The sequence below is a fragment of the Gossypium raimondii genome, chromosome 9 (assembly GCF_025698545.1).
Source record: "Gossypium raimondii isolate GPD5lz chromosome 9, ASM2569854v1, whole genome shotgun sequence".
Taxonomy (NCBI): Eukaryota; Viridiplantae; Streptophyta; class Magnoliopsida; order Malvales; family Malvaceae; genus Gossypium; species Gossypium raimondii.
The window spans coordinates 49,733,064-49,755,822 of NC_068573.1; the positions used below are offsets into that span (position 1 = coordinate 49,733,064).

Genomic DNA, 22,759 nt, shown 5'->3' on the forward strand with positions numbered 1-22,759 from the left:
TAATCAAAAAATAAAAAAATCGACCTATTCAATTATTTCAATTTCGGATTCAATGAAAAATTTTATATTAATTTTAAATTGTTTAAAATATATTTATATTTATTCACCAACATATATATATATATATTTGTATTTTATAATATATCATAGATATATAACCATATATGCCCAACCCAATAACTCAATACTAGTTAATTGAAAAATGACGAAAACTGAATTAAAGTCGATCTGGTTTAGTCGATTTTCTCAATTAAATCGGTCAGATCAATTTTCTCATTTAAATTTGATTAAATCGATTTAAAAAACAATTGGATTAACTGGTTAAACCGATTGTTGTCCCCTAAATAGAGTAGCCATTTTTTGGGGTCTTAGGAACTTCTGTCTCTCTCAAAAGTTTCTCAAAAATCTGTGTTATTTTCAAATTAGCGATGAACAATACATTGCTAGATGCTCAACATTTCCAAATCTGGAAACATTTCATTATTCATTACCATATATAGAAATGTTTTGACGACATTGTGGGATTGGTTTGAGGAACGTTGACGGGGTGAGCGGCGAAAAGCCATTCTTGCAACGCCTAAGTTTTCACTTTGGTTGAAAAAAAGTAAAAATGGTTTAGAGTTAATCGCACCAAACAAAGATTCTAATTCTTATTTGTTCCTTAAACTTCAAATCATTCTAATCACATTCCTAAACTATCAAGATTATATCAATTAGGCCATTTCATTACTAAAATCGTTAATTTAAACGTCAAATGATATATCAGATCTTATGTGACATGATTTAAAGTGAATATTGTAAAAATAGATATTTTAAAAATATTTTTTTGGGCAAAACTTTTACAAAACTTTTTCATTTTTACTTTAAAAACTATGCAATAACATTCTATTTCTTTAATTTTTTCATTTTAAATTTACCTATAGAGATTTGACTAGTCATTTAATGATTAAATTAACAATTTTAATAGTAAAAGGAGCTGATTGATATAACATTAATAGTATGAGGATGTAATTAGATTATTTTAAAGTTTGAGACCAATTTAAAATAAATGTAATATTCAGTTGGATTGTAATGGCTTTAGAATTGGCTTTAATTCATTGAAAAAGATGGAACTTGATTGTTGGTTTATTTTGTTGACTTCCGTTTCCGTTTCCGTTTCAGCTTCCAAAGCAAAGTTTGAGACCAATTTAAAATGAAGGACATAGTTTGGGGATGTCCAATGCTATTAACTCATTTTTTAAGGAAAGGAAGAGAAACGAATAAAGAAAAAAAAGGAGGAAGTGCTTTATTATCATGAAAAAGAGAAGGAAATTCCACAACGTCAAATGAATGGGATTAATTATTCACGTGTACGGATTTAATGGTTTAAATGGCCACACTGGATTTCCCCTAACTTGAGTATCATAATGAAAATAGGGGAGGTAAAGTGAAAAAAAATAGTAAAATAGTCGAAGTGAGAAAATTTCAATAGTATAGGACCAAAAATAGTATTAAGCCCAAAAAACAAAAATATTGTCATAAACCTGTTTAAGGGTTTTTCTGTCACCGTGACTCTCACAAAGTCTCTCAGCCGTACAAGGAGAAAACAATGCCTCGCACGACCACCGTCGACTGCCCTGGCTGTCCTCCACTTCGAGCCTTGACTTTCGATGCGCTTGGACTCATCAAAGGTTTTTCTTTTATTCATATAATCTTTATCCAACTTCCATAAATTTATTCGAAAGATTGAACACTAATTCTGTCATTAATTGAATAGTAATCGAAGCTCCAGAGAAAAGAGGAGTTGCCAAAGTGGTGGAGAGATGGGGAGATCCTGATGCTTCCAAATGTGTGCTTGCCGCTTCCATGAATGACCGCAAAATCGACCCCGTGAGTTTCTATTTTTTTTTTTAAAGAACAATAGGTAATGAGAAGATTTTTTTCTTTATGCTGAAATTTTGTTTTTTTCCCCTCTTTTGCAGTTATTAGCTGTTGCAAGAAAAAATGGTGTGGTGAGTAACCTTTTTCTTCTTCCCTTGTTTGTTGAACACTGGCTTTAGTAGGATTTCTGTTGAATATTTCCTTGTTCAATATCTATGTACTGCAGATTGAGATACTTAATCCCCTTAATGGTGAACTTTCCCGTATGGTTTCCGATGTTAGTAATGCTGGTGTTAGGCCAGAAGATGATGCTATTGCTGGGCTGCATTTGTTCAGAAGACACAGAGTGGAGTTAACCCCCAGGTATAATCATATTGTTATTTTTTTGGACATGGGCATGGGGATATAACCCTTAAAGGATCATTCGAATATATGGAAAAACTTAGAAAAATTGATTATATTCATGCTGGATGCATACGAGTCTTGGTAACATAGAAAATTAATAGAATTCCTATGCTTTTTTATTTATGTAATTTAGCATGAATAATAGATGGTTGATTATTGTCAGGTCATGCACTTTGCTCACATGTAAAACAAAAGGAAATGCAAGCATAAAAACTGTTGATCTTGCTGATACTCAAGCTGATTCTGGTGCCCCAAAAACATGGAACGTATGTGGCTCTGGTAATATCTTGTTTTCTGAAGTGGATGGGAGTGAAAGCTATGCCTTATTCGGAGGGTGAGTGTGTTTGTGTTGTATGACTCTTTAAATAAGTTTTGTAGTCAGTTTTATCTGCATTTGCTGATAGGATATTTTCATGCTCAACTGGAATGTTATTAGTTCGGTAAATAAGATTTGAGCCTTTTCTCATTCAGGAAGGGTGTTGAAGTTAACATGTGGGATCTTGAAAACTGTACTAAGATTTGGACTGCAAAGCCTGTGAGCATTTTCAACCCCTCTGATTTATTAAAATAAATTATTTTTTAGTATCTTCTCTGTTTTCATTTATCTTAATGCATCCCGTATTGAACAGCCTCCTGCAAACAGCCTTGGTATTTTTACTCCTACTTGGTTTACATCTGCAACATTTCTTAGCAAAGATGATCATCGTAAAGTTGTGGCTGGTACCAATAACCATCAGGTAATCGTTTGCGGCCACGGCCACTCCTTAAAACATATATGTGTACGTGTGTGTTTTCTATATTTTTCCTTTTCTTTTCTCAAGGAACTTTTATACGTGATCACATATTGCCAGTTTCTAGAATTATTTTTAATTTTGAAATAATAAGGCACATCCGTTTCAAAATATTCCCGAGTTGATTTTTGGTTAAACTTTTGAAAATGCAGTTTCTAGACTATAGTTGTAGCTTTATCTTTAAGTGATTCATGTGCTAAAACTTACTGAATTCAAAAGAAAATTAAAGGACAAGAGTTTTTTATCAATTTTATTTGGAGTTGTGACTATTTCAGGAATATGGGATTGAATTTTTGTTATAGTAATGCTTTTCATTCAGTATAACTTTTTTCCTTTCACGATTTCTGTTACAGGTTCGCCTCTATGATATTTCTGCCCAACGAAGACCAGTTGTATCAATTGACTTCAGGGAGACCCCTATAAAAGCAGTTGCAGAAGACCTAGATGGTCATACAGTTTATATAGGGAATGGATCTGGTGACCTTGCTTCTGTGGATATACGCACAGGTAAGGGATTTGATTCCATGTGCTTGTTCTGCGATTCTTTATGCCATTGACCATTTCTGATTCTCGTTTTGGTGACCTTTCTTCTATGATTTGAGATGTATGTTTTCGTATATTTCGGTTAATGGTGGATGTATTTCCTTATAGGTAAATTGTTAGGATGCTTTTTGGGGAAGTGTTCTGGAAGCATCCGATCCATTGCCCGGCACCCTGAACTTCCTGTGATAGCATCTTGCGGTGAGTATATGCCATAGTGTTTGGTAAAGCTAAGCACTGTTACCTGTGTTTGCATACACATTCTGCACTTTTGTATTGGGAAGCTATAATTAGCAAGGTGTTCATGTGAGAACAATAGTTAAGGTCTTGGAGATGATTTTGTTGCTTGAAGAGCTAGGGAAGGAAGAAAAAGGATTTCTAACGAGTCTCAAATGATTCTGAAGTGAGTAAAAGGCCAGACCAGCGGGTTCAACTTGGAACCAATAAGTCCAATGGTTCAACAATATAGATTGAACGGAAGCTAATGAACTGGCCAGACTGTTTAAAAACCGGGAGCCAGAGAAACCAGACTTTTGCTTCTTTTTTTTTTTTTTTTAATTAAGTTTGGACTTCTTTTAACCAAAAAATCTGATTTTTTTTTCATTATGTTTTGGTCCTTTTAAACTAACTTTTAACCTATTTGTACCCAATTTGGTTAATTGGTGCAAACAATAAACAATAACGGAGTTGTTTCTTTCCATCCATGGTTTATTGTTAATATAATTTTCCCGACTTTCTTCTTTTTCCATTTTTTTTTTAATTTTATGAATTTTTCAGGATGGTTGAACGAGGGACTCTAGGTCCAACCGGTTCTCTGCCCATGCCAGTTAAAATAGTTCCATTTTGGCTGATTGAAAATGAGTGAACTTGTAATTATTAGCTTCCCAACGTATTATAGAACTGACAAATTTCAATATTTTCCAGGCTTGGACAGTTATTTGCGCATTTGGGACATCGGAACAAGGCAACTTCTCTCATCGGTATGTCTATTCAGAGAACAGAGTTAAAATGTCCTTGCATGTAGTTAAGTTGCAAAAAAATACACTGCAAATATCTGCCTAAAATTTTCCTGGTGCAGGTTTTCCTGAAGCAGCATCTTACAAAAGTTGTTTTCGATACTAATTTTACCGAAGGTCAGTTATTTCCTTGGAATCTTTATTGTTAAAAATAGCATAGCTTTTAGATATGGATAGACTATGGATTGTAGGATCATCATCATAAGTTGCAAACTCAATTGAATTGCAATTGTATGATTCATACCTTTACTTAGAGGTGAAACCGTTTTGCTTTACTTAGAAGCCGTATTCGGTTTCATATGCATCTAGGTTCAAATTTTTTTTAAAGAAAAGAGTTGGGTTGGATAATTTCCGGAAGTTTTTGATTTGTCCTTTAGACTATTAGATGAAAACGTATTGCTGTACTTGGTATTGTTGTAGATATTATTATTATTTTGAACGCCATTCTCATATATGTCATATATGCAGAAGTTAAACACGTTGCAGCCGATTTGGCAGTGCATGAAGCACAGAGCATAGGTGAAATTGAAACCGCAGATGAATCTGAAAAACCGGCTATGAAAAGGAAGAAGTCATCATCTAAAGAAAATAAAGAGGGCAAAAAGAAAAAGAAGTCATCTAAAGAAAAGGAGGGAATAAAGAAGTTGAAATCCAAGAAAAGAAGCAAAAATCAAGAACATGACATTGCTGCAGCTGATGATGCATAGATAAAATTATTTACTTGCACTGAAATGCTGAGGTTTCAGAACTCAAATATATACACTATGATACGGATGGCATGGTGAAGGAGCATGGGGAAGATGGTTTAAAACTTTAACAAAGGATGTGTTGGTCTATGGCTGTTTTGATAGAAAATATACCAATGATGAAAAAACTGGACCAAACATGCCTGTTCGATCGGGATCCAATAGGTGTGATGTTTCAATTGTATGAATGTAACTGAAAATTTTAAGAACCAGTGACAACTGTTAACTTCATAAAAACGTGGATGTATTGGAATTTTGTTTACTTCTTTCTTTTTAGGTCTGATTTACTGCCAGTTTCTTTGCAGTTTACTAATTATTAAAAATTTAGAAATGCCACTTAGGGGTCGGAATAAAGGTGGTGTATGGATAAAAAAAATGAAAAATGGAAACAAGATAGCTGCTAAGTACTCAGAAGAGATGGACAAAGTTAAAAATGATACATTCTGTGATCTGCTAAATCGATTCCAAATTTATTAAAAACATGACTTGATGCCCAAATCAACAGTGACTGTAACTCTAAGCTAATTTTACCTTTTTAACAGGTAAAATCAAGATTCAGAACACATTATAGGGTCAATCAAGATGCACTCCAACAATCATTATTGGTTTAGCAGTCAAAATGAATGCTTTAATAGTAAGTTCAGAATACTACAATCTTCACAGATCACAGTAAAACTCACAGACACTTGGAATGGAAAGAAACGAAAAGCAGCTGGCTCCAACTGAAGCTGCTTTACTGCAATGTAGCTTTGTCTTTCTTCTCCGACAAATACCTAAACAACATTAGGATGATAGTATGTTAGTTAGATCAAGCGGAAAAAACGTGACAACCAAATATGTAACTGAAAGCAACTCCAAATATTGAAATTTTAATTATCCGATCTATGAACTCACCATGCTTTAATAAATTCCTACACCTAATAAGGCAACAACCAAATGTTCTTTATGAAATCAAGAATATAATATCCAAGTTTTTCTTTCCTCTATAATTGCAAATTTACATGTAACAAAGCAGATGCATCCATTGTTATCCCAAGTATTTGATCATTGCAAAAATTTTAAGAGAACGTGGTCACGAACATCATTTCATATTGAAATTTAACTTCGACAGTACCAATCTGAATCAATTCTAGTCACTAGGGCACCTGAAAGTACAACTTTTCTATGATTCAGTCAGGGGCGAATCCAGAAATCTTTTTAGTGTAGGTCAGAATTGAATTATAAATTTTTGAGAGGTCAAAATATAATGTATTAATTTATAATTTAAACAATTTTTAAGGAGCCTACATAGCAATTCTTCCATTTTTTTGGGGGGGGGGCGGTGCCTGCCCTCTTTAAATTCGCCCCTGGATTCAGTCATGACATTAAATATTTGTTCAAATTACACATGAGATCTCTATACCAGAACGTGATCGAAAGATTGTAAGCATAAGTCAGCATTAAACAGGGAAAGGGTAATAATGCATAGGTGGAAACAAGGATCGCAAACTAAATCACAATTGCATAGAAATTGACTCAATGCTATATTGTTCCCACTGGAGTATATCTGTCCGACATATACCCATATCCAACACTCACCCTTGAGTCCAATTAACATATGCTAAATATAAACCAGAAAGATCATGCTTACCCTTGAGCTCTTGCCCAACGGGAGAGTTGGTAGAGCTGTACTGTCTCATTTGAAGCATGGCACGCCAACAGTAGATAGTTTCGTGGTTGTACCATCCATGCAAACCTCATGAACAATGCAGAATAGACACACATCGCTGCACACCAGAATAGAGGAGAATAATTAGAAACTGGGGCAGGCAATAAATACCAAAAAAATCCAAAGCTTCTTTGAACTGTATTTTCTTTTTTTACCTGATGTCATGTTGCCAGAAATCATTTCTGGGGGCTTATTCATGTCCACCAATCCCTGACATGTTCATAAACAGTGTTCAGATACAAGTGATAAAGCAAAAGTTGCACGTTTCTCAGATCTGGCATGACTTTGTTCTAGGATGAACAGCTGAATATGTTAAAATGCTATCTTAAAATGATGGTAGTTGAACATACAGCGAGAACAAAACCCCAATTTGCAACAGGCCCCCAAAAGTGAGTTGTTTTTGGGCCAACTGGACTGTTTAGGAATGCTCGGAAGGAAGAAGCCATCTGTTACAAATATTGCTGAATGTAGCTCTGCGATTGTTGAATACAAAATATTATTATAAATCATCAAATTTCAAATACTAAAATAAATTCAGCTACAGAAATAGAAAGCTATATAGATCATCTGAAAGTACTGCCAAATGTATAGTTATAGAAGCTAGGCCAAAATTTCAAACTATTCTCGGGCAAAACCAAAAATCATGCCCAAGTTCTAATTCAACCCCACTTATGCCACCTCTCGTGTATTATTTATCATCTTACGAGTCAGACTCTACAAGTAATTCAAGACTCTCCTTGGTTGAAAGATGCTACACACAAGCTCAAGTTCTAAGCCATTAACCGATGCAGTAGTCGTAACTATCAGATATGAATAAAACCTAATCATAAACCCCAAAAATGATAGCTATACTTTTGGCATGAATGGTCTTGACATAATATCAAAATTGCTTTCACCATCGAACTCAAATTTCTTAACCTGGTAGGCTAGTACATGAGTTGGAATGCTAGAAAATAAATACTTGTTTTAGTCTATGTTACTAGAACTCGAGAGTGAATGTCAGATATGGATATGTTCAAATTTTCTAATTTTTACATATATATATATATATATAGAGAGAGAGAGAGAGAGAGAGAGAGAGAGAGAGAGAACATCATTTCCTATGCCCATGTCTAGATATGTTTTGGGTACAAGTTTCGAGTACTTCAAAAAAAATAGTCTTTGAAAAACACAGCTTTTGCTAGAACTAAAAGCAAATACCTTGGCTTTTTATAATATGATCAAATCTCAGCAATCGATAAATATATAAATACATGTAAAACTGAAAAGACGAGCGGAACACTTTTTGTTCAATAAATATATCTCCCCCAATTTTGATTTGTAGCTAAAATCCCTAATCCTACCCGCGTCAGCATAGAGGAACTTAGTTAAAAAAAAGGCTACTCATCATGACAAGTTACATAGAAAGCGGTAAAGAATCTATCTTTAAATGAAACCCAATGAAAAAGAATTGAAAAAAGAAGTAGCATACTAATAGAATTGGATCAAGGAGAAAATCACAAATCAGCTAAGAACATCAGTGAATCAGCTAAGATAAGATGGCGAGCGAGAAGATGGTGATGATGATGACGATGATGGTGTGTGTAGGGAGATAAAGAAGAAGTGAATTCAAGGAGAGTACCTTTGTAAACGGCGTAGCCGGACAAGTCAAAGACCACGGGCCGATGGAGGAGGAAAGATTGGGAAGATGGAAATGTTAGGTGGAAGTGGAAGCTAAAGCTGAAGAGGAATTTGATTGTTTGACCGACTGACTGACTTCTGCTTAGGAGCTTTGATCCTGTAGAATGGAGTCTAAAGTAGAGTTTTATTGGATTTTGACACTTGGTTTAGTGAGTATAATCCTTAAATTTTTTAACAATGAATTTTGTTAGGATATTTTGAAGTATTTTTTTTCGTAAACCATACCAAGGTTTAATTAGTAAATTGATATTTTGACATTTAGCTTAAAAAAGTTACGAAATAATCATTATATTATTTGAACGTTTTTAAATTACTAGCTATTAAATTATTTAAAAAAATTCAATGAGCACTAAACGATGATCGGTACGGTAGATCGATACTCATTGTCGAATAAAAGAATATACCTTAAATCTAAGTTAATCTGACAGATAGTGATGAAGATCAAAGAAGAAATTTATTCAGATTTTTAGCTCGTGGATTCTAACATTCAAAGTTATTTTATGAAAAAATAAATTATAAAAAGAAACCATGTAACAACTATTTTAATGAACTTTAATGAAAATTTTCAAATCGTTCAATAATGATTTATAACTTATAAAATTAAGTGATAAAATAAAATTTATTAATAGTTTAATAACCTTAAATATAATTTACCGTTATTTTAATAAAAGAAATAGACATTAATCTCAATCTAGATGATATATTTGGTTCAATTATTTTTTTAACCCGACTTCTACGGATGAACTGGTTGTCGTTAATAATAATTAGATAATAATAGGTTTTCCATGAAAAATTATATAAAATACAATTTTAAAGTAATCATATGAGACGGCCTTCTTCCAAGAACTTGTCATTCTTGAGTGTGAATATTTAATACATTTTTAGTATGATTAAAACACATAACTGAGTTCTAAGTTTTTCATGTATTTCCTAATAGTTTTTAGCCAAATGCTAATCATATTCTAACACTTCAACAAGCATATTCAATTTTTTTTAAATTCATGTATTTGAAAAATAAAAAATCTCCCTGGATGCAATTTCAGTGATAATACACAAAGTATAAGTCAGTTGTTGTCAATCTATAAGTATATCATTATTTCAAGTATCATAATCATCACCAATACTTGAACAAACAACACCTGATATTTGGGCCAAAAAAAGCAATGGCATAACGATGAATCCGAATGTGTACTCGAAACACGAGTAAAAATCCATGAAATTTCTCAATTTTTGGGGGGGTCCCTGTTTGCAAAAGAACCAATGTTCATGTGTAAATCACCTTATACGAATCTCATCCGTAACGAGAGTTTCGTCATGAAAGTACTTTCTTAACTTCATCCGTAACCTCTTTCTGAGGCTTTTCCGCGTGAAGCTTTGCGACTATTCCCTTCTCGGAATAATAATCAATCACCTGTAGATATTTCAAATAACACCATTAAGAATATTAATGACAATTCAGAAAGTATTTGAACATCATGGAGTTCATAAAAATATGAAACATCAATATGTTCCCTTTTTAGATTCAAATAAGAACCACCAAATGGCGTCCATAAGACACTCGAGATTGGCTAAAAGAAACTCTAATTCTGATTGGTTATTGTCATGTCAAAGCTCGAGTAGCGTGCAAGTCTTTTTTTTACTATTAAGAAAATTTCAAGTTGAGCTCAAGTTTCTTACAACTTGAAACTTGAGCTTGACTTGGCTCGTTTCACCACCATATATATAACCCATTTAACTGACCCTTCAGTAAAATGCCTTGCACCTATTATGGTAACTATAGGATCCAACTTGGAAAAATCAATACCAAAAAGATTATTAAATCTTTCACAATTTAAACACTTCGAAAGCAGAAAGCATACCGGTTGGGTTTGCTTGTGAAATGCATCAAGCCTTGACTTGAGAACTGCTGCAGTATCATCTTTTCGCTGCACCAAAGGTTCCCCGGTCACCTTGAAGAGAACATAAACATGGATGTGAGGTCCTTAACATAATGGCGACACTTTTGAAAAAAAATGCTAAGGAAGCTTATATAAAGGTTAACAGAATGACATGTAGACAAAGCACCATCAAATTTGCATTAAATTAGGTCATACGAAGTGCCTCACATAAATTGCTTAATTTACCACTCGACTAGTCAACTTTATGCGAAAACTGAAGTACAATTGTTTGACTTACATCATCAAGGCCGGGAACTTTAGGAGGTGCAAATTTCGTATGATAGGTCCTACCACTAGCAGGGTGGATCCAACGACCAGTAATCCGCTCCTCCAAGACTGCATCATCAATCGCAAAATCAAGCACCTTATCGATTTTGACTCCTTGCTTTCCAAGCATGTCATCAAGCTGTATACCGAAGATCAAGAACACGTAATAAGGGATGTGGGTATAAAAATTTTAAAAACCAAGGGTGCATAAAGATTCAAAAGAAGCAACACCTTCTGTGCTTGGCCTACAGTCCTCGGAAATCCATCGAGAATGAAACCTTTTTTACATGAAGGTTTCTTCATTGCTTCATCAATAATGCCAACAACTAAGTCATCGGAAACAAGTTCACCCTAAGCAAGATTTGCAAAACATCTCATTAGTCATTATAAACATACTAAGAACCATTAAAAAATCCCGAGAGGTTGGTGGAAAAACTTTTGACCTTATCCATAGCCTCCTTGGCCTTGATACCGAGAGGGGTTTTAGCAGCAACAGCAGCTCTCAGCATATCACCAGTGGCCAAGTGACACAGGCAGTACTCATCCTTAATTATTGGAGATTGAGTACCTTTTCCCGATCCCGGTGGACCTGCCACTCATAAGATTTCACAATAATTAGAAACAAGCCATCATTCTATGAAATGCTAAACAATACACAAATGTCGATAGTCGCAGATTGCAGAATGTTTTCGAGTTGCTGTTATTAGTTGTGCAGTTTCCCCATGATACAAAGTCCACAATGCTTGAAACTCGAGTACAAAATAAAATATGAAAACCAAACCTTAATATCACCCTATTCACTCAAGCAGCCCAAATTCCATCCCGAATTTAGGTCAGCAAGTTAGTTTGTTTGAAACTATGTTGCTTCGCCTCTTCATTTTTCTTGATGTATCCATGTCTAACAGGCATAAAAGGATATGACTCTCCATGAACACTCAAAATACATAGAGAAACTTTAAAATTTTAAAACATAACTATGTCAAACATATGCCGGTAACTGATAATCACACCCGAGTCTTGAGTAACATAGGTTTAAAACACGTGCACGACTCTAATTTGCATTAAATGATTTTCTTACCCATTGAAGCCAGGAACTCTACCACTAAAGACATGCTTATTTTTTAGTAGGTCATAAACAAGGGGCATTGATAGTTTAGTCTTCCAAGATCTATTAATTCTCCCGCACAGCAAAACGGGAAAATCAGAACGAATATATAAATACAAAACCAACATGACAATTGATTTCATTTTATCAAAAAGTAAGTTATGGACTAGACCTTATAGCAAAAACCATGCAAATTTGAAACACATAAGAATAAATCTATGGTCCTTACAAAAAGTAATAGCATGAACCCAAAATACAGTAATCCACTGTTCATTGATCTAATGTTTGCCAAAGGAAAGACCCTGTTTTTCCCTCTATATGTAAATAAAGGGCATATATATATAATTTCTAAAGCTAAAAACCATTACTTTCTAAAGATCAAAATTTCCCAACACTCCCCTTTACAGAGAAAAAAAGACTGTCAATCAATTCACCCAACCTAGTATAGAATTGCAATTAATCATTGCAAATCCCTCCAAATTAGGGATTTCTTGGAGCGGAACGGTGCAGATCCATCTTCTAAGGAAAAAAACCGCCCATTCGGAGCAGACCGGTGCAAAATCTGTAAGACGGGTCGGGTTTCACCAACCCTACCCCCAATAACCAATGCCCCCCACTTTGCCTATTCACAATTTTTGTGCATTTAAATTATACGGGAAGTAATAAAAAGTTCAAGATTTTATATCGAATTTGGAGCTTTAAAAACTCGAACCATGTTTCCATGGGTATCTCTACAAGAATAAACAACCCTAACGTAAAGCAAATTCAAAATATATAATCTCGGATCTACAAATTCAAACAAAATAAATCCCCAAACTTTCCATATGAAAAAAAAAAACCCCTCAAATCCAAAACAATTAGTGTTCAAAGCAAAAAACAGAGAGTACCAATGAGGATGAGACGCTTATCTGGTTTGGAGGCGCATTTCATACGGCGAAGAAGCTCACTCATCAGTGATTCAGACGGTATATCTTCCAAGTTCATTGAATTGGTCGCCATTTCCGATCTCTTTTTTACTTTTTTGGGAGGGAATTTCTGGGTTTTTAAGAGTTGATTGAGATTTAAGTTAGGTTATTTAAGGATTATTTTAATTTGGTTTTGGTTGGTACCAAGAGACTTCGGAGTTCGGAGCCACCGATGCTTGAAATTCAAGCAGCGGTCTTTTTCCAGCTTGTTCTAAGCTTTAACTTTGCTTTTTGGACCCTTGGTCTTTTACAATACTTCCCAAATATTCCCCAGCTTTTATTAGGGTTTACAAATCGATTCATTTTGAGGCGTTTATTTGAAAAATCGCCATTTCATTAATAATCATGCTCAAACTTTAGATTATTTCCCCCAATCTTTATTATTGCTTTAAAAAGAATGAGATCATATATTTCCTTATCGCCCTCATTGTATTTCTTTTACAACATTTAAGGAATTATATCATCCTTTAAATAATATTTAATAACTTTCACTATATATCATAATTTCTATTAATTACCTACTCCATTTGATGAATTTATAAATAAATAATTTTTATATAACATTTCACTTATATGATCCACCTCGAAAATTTTAATTCCATTAGTACAAATTTATAAAAGATTTTAAACAACCAGAGTAAAAGATTTACAATTTCGATCATTTTAGTCATGACTGTTAAAAATTAGTATAATAAAAATTCTAACTTGCAATTTTGCATATTATATCAATTTACAAATAATCTCAATTTGATCTTAATTCCAAAAATTCAAAAATTATAGAAAAATACATAAATATTTTCAAAAATATAATAATAAGCTTAAATAATATAAAAATAAAAATAAAAATCATTGTTGACAAAAATGTTCGCTTTCATAACAAAATATAGATTTAAATATTACAAGACTTTGATATTCAACATTTTAAACCTACCTTAAATTAAAAATACATATATAATATTAGAAAATTTTAAACTAGGTAGTACTGTACAATAACCCAAATAATTGACCCAAAAACCCAATTTAACTGAAAATATATTTTTACAAAATTATAAATAAATAAATAAAAATGACGTTGAAAGAATACAAAGAATTATTTATTTAAAACAGATTTCAAGCTTAAGTTTGAATATTTTAAAAAATCGATAAAAATAAGAACACAAATATAGAACTTAATCAGGTTTACGAGCTACTTTAGTATTACAAGCAAAATCACCATAGAACCAAGAATCTTCATAGACAAACTTTGAGTCTTAAACACCTCATTGTGAAGGGAAACAAAAATGTTCTCATTACAGAGACAACTAAAGAAAAATGTAATAGTTTCCGAGTTAAAATCCACCCTCAACAAATTAAGATGAAGCACCCTTCGATTTCCTCGGAGCCAACTGAGTCTCAGGCTGCAAAAATAATCGAATATTATGCAATGCAATGTCTCATTACGCTAATCAAGATTTTCTAGAAATACTACTGATCTTGAGAATGAATATTAACATTTACCTCTTTTTTCACAGGTTCCTCTTTCTCTGACAGTATCAGTTCAATGTGACACGGTGAAGACATGTAGGCTGCAAAAGGAAAAAACAGACACAGCTCGGAAAATTAGAACCACAACCCGAATGTAGAGTAAGGAAGGTAAAAGAAATTACTCACGGTTAATCCTTCCATGTGCACGATATGTTCGGCGCCTTTGCTTCTGTGCTTGGTTCACTTGGACGTGAGAAATGATAAGTGAGTCTACATCCAAACCTTTCACCTACGAAAAAAATGAGGAAATACAATGGCAAAAGTTTTAACATTATGGACAGAATAGAGTAAAATGTCAACTCGTTGATAGATACCTCGGCATTGCTCTCAGCGTTCTTGAGCAAATCGAGAATGAATTTTGCAGATTTCACAGGCCAGCGACCTTGTCCATTAGAATGGCGATTCTTAGCCTGTGCGGTTCGCCCAACTCCACCACAGAAGCGCCGAAACGGAATTGCTTGCTTGTGGGCAATAACATCCTCCAAGTATCTCTTTGCCTTTGTCAAAGGTAGCTTTCGGATGGCAAAGGCAGTTTCTCGTGTATTCTGTTGAAGATAAAAATATAATCATTACCAATGCTCATATACTTAACCTAATAATCCGGTGCTGTCATTGTTATTAGCCATCTCCCAAGTCCAGAGCACAAGGCTACCACATTTGCACACAAGACCATAGCTCGAAACTAAGCATATCATGCCACTAACATAATACGCAACCAGTAGAACAATAGCTCAAAACAAAGAGAAAGTATGAATCCTAGTAATCTACATGTAAATTGTTCATATGATCAACTTAATACCACGAAAACTATAACGCTCGGACTTGAGTACGAGGGACTCGGGTGCGTTGAATGTTTTTCAAAATTTTCATGCATTCAATTATTTTCCTAAACACAATTGTCGATGAAAAGAGATCAGCATACCTTAAAATGAACACGAAGGTCAGAACCCCTAGCTTTGCAAGCTGAAAAAGAAAGCAATAAAATAAACTAACAATCAAGTTCCATTATTTTTTTCAATGAATTAAAGCAAACAGTAATACACAGTTAAAAAAGAGCCCTGAAAATCCAAATGAGTATGCATTTGAGTTTCCTACATTTTTCCCATATACCAAGCAGAAGACAAGACTTGATCTTAAGTGATAATGATAATAAAAAGCAAAATTAAAAACTTACATTTAGTATGGTTGTCCGGTTCTCTTGAATACTTCACCTAAGAAAAAGAATACCAACAAAAATAATGAAAAAGAAAATAAATTAGAATTAAACTTGAATGTTTCTCGAAGAAAAATATGGAAAGAGAACTTCGAAGTGAGGAAATTGACGAACCATGGTTGCTGCTGCTGTGTGTAACAGAGAAGAGGAGCAAATAAAAGGGATGGTTTTTAGGGTGAACGATTTTCTATTGGGCTTCCTTATTTTCCTGTCAAGGGTCGTTTTTGGGTTTATTGGGCAATTTTCAATTAGGCCTCACCGTTAAATTGAAGTGGCCTTTTATTTGTTTACTAATTTTCAATTTTACATGCACACTCTTGATTTTATTGGTATTATTCACATTTTCATAAAAAAAATTAAATTAACAATGAAATACAAATAAATTACCATAAGAGTTAATTATATCAGTACCATTAAAATTTTAATATTTTAATATATTTTTTATTCTAGAAATTGAATTGAGAACCAAAATAATAAAAAATCAAATGTGTAATACTAAAATAATTAACCGTTAAAACTAAATTTTGTGTTATGACTAAAAAACCTAAAACATAAACTATAAATTTTTTAACAATATCATTATAGATTTTGACCATATCTCTTCTTTTGACACAATGCCTATAATTATCGAGTATTAGCAACAATGCTCATGCCAATCGAGCTAAGGCTTAATCGGCTTCATAAATTATAACTTTGTTTTAATTTATAAATTATAAATTTTGATTGAAATTTTATTATAAAATTTAATTTTTTTCATATGTCTATTTTTATTATAATTTTTTCTTGAGATAATATAACCGATTAATTGAATACCATTTCGCTTAAAAAAACTTATTTACCCATAATCAATGTTATTATGATCATACTTTTATACGAATCTTAAATAAAGCAATTAAAAACAACAAATTTAATAATTCAACACATATTTAATAAATTTAAACACAAATTATTTACCACTCCGCTAATCATTAAATAAAATTTACAAATTTTTACATAAAATATTATGGTGTACTATTATAAAATTAACACGAATTCAACATAATTTTGTGCTTCAACTCGTGGTAATCTTTTATCCTTCGCTTTGAAATAGATTTCTTTTTCTTTTGAATTTTTCTAAAAAAAATACATATTAATTATATATTTCAAATCTCATGGCATTTTAGGGTTTAATATTGGGCATCCTTATTTTCTCGCCGAAAGTTTTATGGGGTTTATTGGGCAATTTTCAATTAGGCCTCACCTCTAAATTGAAGAGCCCTTTATTTATTTACTAGACTTTACCTACTTGCTCTCTATTTTCAAATAACAGTTGGACTGTTAAAATTTTGTTAATATTGTAGTCGCAATCCACATATTCATAAAAATTTAAAAAATTTCTTAGTCTTTTATTTATTTACTTCGAAAATTTTGCACATGAAAAGGAGTAACATAAATAAGTTAAGACTCTACCTATTCAGCGTTCTTTCCTTCCCTTAAAATTAATACTATTTTTGCATTCACATTTAATGATAAGTAATCTATTTTAATTAGTCTCTGATGAATAAAAGAACATTTAAATATCAAATGAGAAACTTGTGAATTAAAAATCCAGTCACTTGTTATATCTCCTAGAACCCTATATTGGTCAAACCAACTAAAAAAAACTTCACTCTTCAAAGAAATTCAAACCAGAAATTAATAAAATTATTGTAGCATGCGTTGAACTCCATTGTCCCCTTAGCAATAATCAATAATGAACAAAAGTAAAATGTGAGAATTGGATGAAATTTAAGTAAACTATATATAGAGTTGTTTTGTTTAATAATTTGAACAACGCGTTTATTGAGAATACGATAAAAATAAAAAGGGAAATAAGATTTCTGTGTTTTATGTTTCAAACTCTTTCAAAATATCCAATTAAACTACCATTTACCAGTATGAAATTTTTTTATCCATAAGATAAATTCGTTTGGAGTAAAAACAAGGAATCCCAGCTCAGGAATAAAATTCCTTCTGTGAGCCAATCTTTAGAGCACATGTTGGCAACAAACGTTGATCTATCATACCCCTTAATCAACTATTGAGCAAGCGTTATATTGTCTATAAACTGTAATGCTTCTCCCTTTCACAAAAGCAACAAATAATGTGTAGAATATGTGTGGTGAGCCTACTAACAATTATCCTAGTAATGCATTTGGGAACCAAGGTGGCAATATCTTTTAACCCTTCTTTTATCTTTAACTCGTGGAGAAATTTCACTATAGCAAATAATATTTAACTGAAAATGTTTATATATATAATTACCTTCTATAAACTCATAACTGTTATCTGAAAATATAAATTAATATATTTAAATGGCTTGGGTGGTGCAAAACAATTCCTATCAAAAAAACGCAATGATTTAGAGAAAGAAATTCCACATCAAATGAAGAAAATTGACCATCTTACACTCTACATACTGTCGAGCAATATTTCTCTTATTGATTATTATATAAAGTAAACTTTACTCCTATGAAAAAAGTGACCATACAAATTCAATTTTAACATACATTCTTTAAATTTCTTGGTGTCTTTGGTATAACATTGATTGATTTTAAAATTATCACAAAATATCAAAATTTAAATGATTTAAAAAAAACAGATATAAAAATGATTTTAAAACTTCAAAAAACCTCCATTCCCAAATGCTGTTTTTTTTTTGTTATATAAAAAATTACTACAATTCATTTTTTTAAAGAAAGTTGAAAATTTTTGAAGTGTTTTATTTTTATATTTTTATATTTCAAAGGCCAATGGAGGACTCGTCTTCTCAGCCCTTCGATCATGATCAAACGGCTCCTGGCGCATCCAAGTTCCTCTCAGACCTTCCCTCTCGCGGCCACCTCTCTTCTACCATCATCTCCTCAAATCTGGTTTTGCCTTCTTCTTTTTTCCTTTTTACTTTCAATTTCATCTTTAATCCCGAGTGTTATTGTTGATTCTTAATTTTTGAGCTTTGGTTGCTGAGAAAATGTGAAGATTGATAAGTGTGATAAAGTGAGTAGTTTTACTGAATTCAGCTTAAAACATGGGTTATGGTTAGCTCAAGAAGATAATCTTAAAGTAGGATCCAATGGTTTTAGCAGCGGAATAAATTGGTTTAGGGTTCTGAATTGAGGTTTTAGGCTATCTTGAATTAGTTTGTTTCTTGATGATACTACAAATGTGGTGAAAATTATGTTTGATTAATGGCTGCTAGGGTTTGACGATGGAGAGCAATTGGTTACTTGAGCTAATGAAAATCTAATATGGATCTTTGGAGAACCACACCAAAAGCTAGCTGTTGAGGTTTGAGAGCATAGATCCATATAAACCTCATAAGGAAATCGCATACTTTCTTATGTAATATGTTTTGAGACCGAGTTACTGTCAAGCGTTTGTATATAGAGATGTGTTCTAAAGTATGATATCTTCCAAATTGCCATTTTCGGTTGTCTTTAGTAAATTATTTTTGGAGGCCTTAGTTCAGCTTAGGACAATTTCCTGTCAGTTTTGGGTACCAAACACTTGGATGCAACAACTGAATACAATATCATGTTTGCTTGTTGCGCATTCTCTTCCAAGCATGTTAGCCAGGGTTTTGCAGTTTAACATTTGACTTGGAAAGTAGAGGTCAAGTATGTATTTGACCTATTGAAAATTCTTTAAGAGTGAAATACGTTATTTCAAGACAGTGTTAGGATTTGTATATAAAGTCTTGTTTAAAGTATGATATCTTGGAGTTGCTATTATCAGTTGTCTTCAGTAAAATTCTTAGTTTCGGTTTGGGATAGTTTCCCGTGAGTTTTGGGTACCAAACACTTGAATGTACAAATTAAATACAGTGTCATGTTTGCCTCTTTAGCATTCTCTTGTAAGCATGCTTTATGATTGTTCCTTTCATCTGTTAAGTAATGAAGGGTTAGGAAATTGCTGGTCTGGCACTGGAGGTCTTATCCTTTATGTTTGGATTTTGGACATGTTATGGTCTTTCTTTAGAATGTCCTGTGCTCCTCTCTTCAGCCTACATCAATTTCCCCATGTGTTCTGTGTGTCAATGGAGTTTAGATACTTCTCAAAGGATAGCTTTTTGTATTATCTCTCTGTATTTGTTTTCTTCAACAATTACCTTAACTCTATCTTGCCATACAAAAGCATCGCACATCAGGATCCTGGAAGATAGTAAGACAGTGGAGCCCCCTACCCACTTAGCTTCTTTTATTGCCCTGCTTTTGTTTCCATCTATCATTGGATCTCTTTAAGTATTTCATGCTATTTCTCTCAAAGAATCTTCCTGAAACATATAGAAAAATATAACCTATTTTCCAATTCCATTCATATAATATAATATGCCTATCGAAACAAGCTAAGAAGAGTTTCTTATTTGGTTAAACAGCGAATCAGCTTGGTTAGGCATCTAGAGGGAAACTTGTTGGGTGACTGTGTAGCTTGAATTATTGCAATCATCTACAGTGCTGCAATATTTTGCATATATTGCAAAAATAATCATGAATTACTGCAATTACCTATACTTCTCCGTTGGATCAAAATTGTTTTGCTTATTTGCAAAGTTTTGCAGGGGGGGATGCGAGTTTATATTTGTGAGCACAATACTTCTCCTCCAGGTAACTGTAAACTTCAACTTATCTTGGACTTTCAATATGTCTTGAGGGAAACATATTCTTTACTTATGTCTTGAATTGATAATGCACTTTTTAACGTATCAGCGTTTAATAGTGATTAAATTGCAATTATAATTTGATTTTAATGTTATATGTTATTGATTTATGGTTTATGCATAAATGTAAGAAAGTAAACATCCAATAGCTTTGTTTGTTGCCTCTTATTTTATAATTTGTACATGCATGCAATTATCTGCTTGTTATCTTGTGGATTCCCCAAGATAATAAGAAGAATGCAAGAAAACTGCTTCGAGAGTTGTTCTTATTCACAAGCTAGACAATTTTACTCTTCCATGTATATCCAGAGAGCCAGCACATAAAGACAGACCAACAAAACATACTCATTAGGTCGCTCATGCTTAATAACAATAAGGGTGGTTCCAGTTCAAAGGATGTGAAAGCTGCTGCTGAGGGTCCTAGAAAGAGGTATTGATTTTGTATTATATTTAACTTAGCTTGTCACGATTCATTGTATACATTTGAGTTAACTGTCTTATCACTCTCTTTAATCCTCATTTCAGGATAGGGATCTGAACATCCTTTTGTAGCTTCATTCATGGATCGCATCATGTTATATTTGCATTCCAGTAATATCTAGAGCAAAAGGCATCTTATTGCATGTGGTCAGACTTGATGTCTAGGCTAGATTGTTTTGACCCTGCCAATTTTTTCCCTCAGGGCTGCTGAAAAAGTCATGGATAGCAGCGGTTCACCAAAGAAAGCCAATACAAAAAATAATTCTCAATCGGGTCAGTCAATAGATGTTCTGTCCTAGTACTACATATGTATTTGCATCCATGGTTCAATTTATTGGGTCAATATTGTCATGAAACAAGAATGTCACTTAGGTCATATATATATTTGATGAACTAAAACGAGAATAACAATTTCCCTACAGAATAATAAATAATACTGATGCGTTTTGTTTTATGTATTAAATGTCAGCCTTGGCCCATCCATTGTCCACCATGCGCTTGATTTTTCTTCTATGATATTGATCATCTGTTAGAAGTCGGTCTCTTTCACTTGTTGTGTTGCTTATCCGTAATCAGACTAAGTTGGATTTATGAAATGTTTGGTTTCATTCTACTGAGAATTATTATCTCGGGTTTCCCCTAACAACTTAAAAACTTGCAGAGGGATCAAGCAGTAGTGTAGCCGAGAAGGACTACCATAGTTTTACTGTAGAGAGACTTCGCGCTCGTCTTAAGGAAAGAGGACTTTCACCCAAAGGAAAGAAGGCATGTTCTTGAGAAACCTTTCTTCGATGCTTTTAATTTTTAAGTACCGTGATTGATTATAGTGGTCCAAGAGCAGTGTTTGGCGTCGTAGTTCATTTTAGGTGCAATACAACTACATTTGTCAAGATTATCTACTTGTTTTGGATGATAAGGCTACCTACTTGCATGATCGAATACGCTTAGCTTGTTAATGATTTGTTCTAGATCTAATGATGTGTTGAACCGTGCAGGATGAGCTGATCGCACGCTTGAAATGTGTAAATGAATCAGCCGAGTAGTTGGATCGATGCTTCGGCTGTCGTAGGCGATGGATGTGGCCTAAAAAGGGAATAGGTGGATGTGTAAATGTGTAGATGCTTTTATATATCTATGTAGGTGATCAGCGCGAGCATTATCGAAATTTTATCACTGATTTTCGGGTAGTATTCGTGTAATTGGATAACATGTTGGGTGTTTTATTTAAAAATTATATAGAAGTACAATTATAATAATATTAATTGCCATTTAAAAATAAATATATATATTTCAATTGAGTTGGTATTCAGTTAATTCATTATATTTACTCAATGAAAAATTTATAATAAAATAGATATATAAAAGCATAAATATACAAAAATAATTATATATTTCATTCCAAATAATAGAATATATTACCATTTTTATTAACAATCCAAAAATTTAAATTAATCATATGTTAGAAAATGGTAATAGCTCCTATTTTGGTACCTAAAACTTTGGGTTTAAGCCACGTAATTTTCCCTAAATTGTAATGAATAAAAATCAGACTAAAATGTGAATCAAAATTCATAATTTATAAAATTAAAATAAATTTATAATTTATATTGTAGGTTCTTTTAGGCTTTTGGATAAATTTAAGTTGTTATTTTAGCTTTATTTTTATCACTTTGATGTTCATGTTTAGATTTTTAGTTAAATTGTTTTTGAAAAGAGAAGGTAATTGAAGTGTTTGGTATGACAATTCTTATAATAGTTTACATGTATTTCATTGTTATTGTGGATAGTTTTTAAAAGAAGTTTTATAGATTTGTAATTTTTTTAAATTTTTTTATGAAGATGTAAAG

General features: G+C 32.8%; 5 protein-coding genes across 5 annotated transcripts; 2 read left to right on the plus strand and 3 right to left on the minus strand.

Moving 5' to 3' along the window:
- The first annotated feature begins 1,503 nt into the window (after positions 1-1,503).
- LOC105800825 (uncharacterized) lies at positions 1,504-5,628 on the plus strand. Its single transcript, XM_012632170.2, has 12 exons — positions 1,504-1,670; positions 1,757-1,869; positions 1,962-1,991; positions 2,087-2,223; positions 2,429-2,599; positions 2,737-2,800; positions 2,895-3,002; positions 3,410-3,563; positions 3,708-3,797; positions 4,521-4,576; positions 4,675-4,729; positions 5,081-5,628. Exons 1-12 carry the CDS (start codon positions 1,589-1,591, stop codon positions 5,317-5,319), a joined length of 1,299 nt encoding a protein of 432 aa, XP_012487624.1. The 5' UTR covers positions 1,504-1,588; the 3' UTR covers positions 5,320-5,628.
- Positions 5,629-5,776: 148 nt separating this feature from the next.
- Positions 5,777-8,856, minus strand: LOC105800826 (mitochondrial pyruvate carrier 1). Its single transcript, XM_012632172.2, has 5 exons — positions 8,688-8,856; positions 7,417-7,539; positions 7,222-7,276; positions 6,989-7,124; positions 5,777-6,131 (listed from the first exon to the last, which is right to left on the minus strand). Exons 2-5 carry the CDS (start codon positions 7,510-7,512, stop codon positions 6,092-6,094), a joined length of 327 nt encoding a protein of 108 aa, XP_012487626.1. The 5' UTR covers positions 7,513-7,539; positions 8,688-8,856; the 3' UTR covers positions 5,777-6,091.
- Positions 8,857-9,814: 958 nt separating this feature from the next.
- LOC105800828 (adenylate kinase 4) lies at positions 9,815-13,248 on the minus strand. The gene is made up of 6 exons (XM_012632173.2): positions 12,943-13,248; positions 11,394-11,539; positions 11,182-11,301; positions 10,922-11,089; positions 10,606-10,695; positions 9,815-10,157 (listed from the first exon to the last, which is right to left on the minus strand). Exons 1-6 carry the CDS (start codon positions 13,052-13,054, stop codon positions 10,059-10,061), a joined length of 735 nt encoding a protein of 244 aa, XP_012487627.1. The 5' UTR covers positions 13,055-13,248; the 3' UTR covers positions 9,815-10,058.
- Positions 13,249-14,183: 935 nt separating this feature from the next.
- Positions 14,184-15,972, minus strand: LOC105800840 (60S ribosomal protein L17-1). Its single transcript, XM_012632192.2, has 7 exons — positions 15,872-15,972; positions 15,719-15,755; positions 15,467-15,507; positions 14,859-15,089; positions 14,671-14,773; positions 14,518-14,585; positions 14,184-14,417 (listed from the first exon to the last, which is right to left on the minus strand). The coding sequence occupies exons 1-7, from the start codon at positions 15,872-15,874 to the stop codon at positions 14,370-14,372; spliced, it is 531 nt and encodes a 176-aa protein (XP_012487646.1). The 5' UTR covers positions 15,875-15,972; the 3' UTR covers positions 14,184-14,369.
- A 2,491-nt stretch (positions 15,973-18,463) lies between these two features.
- On the plus strand, positions 18,464-22,168 carry LOC105800841 (uncharacterized). The gene is made up of 6 exons (XM_012632193.2): positions 18,464-18,648; positions 20,334-20,379; positions 20,742-20,862; positions 21,115-21,185; positions 21,574-21,677; positions 21,908-22,168. The coding sequence occupies exons 1-6, from the start codon at positions 18,529-18,531 to the stop codon at positions 21,953-21,955; spliced, it is 510 nt and encodes a 169-aa protein (XP_012487647.1). The 5' UTR covers positions 18,464-18,528; the 3' UTR covers positions 21,956-22,168.
- Positions 22,169-22,759: the final 591 nt, after the last annotated feature.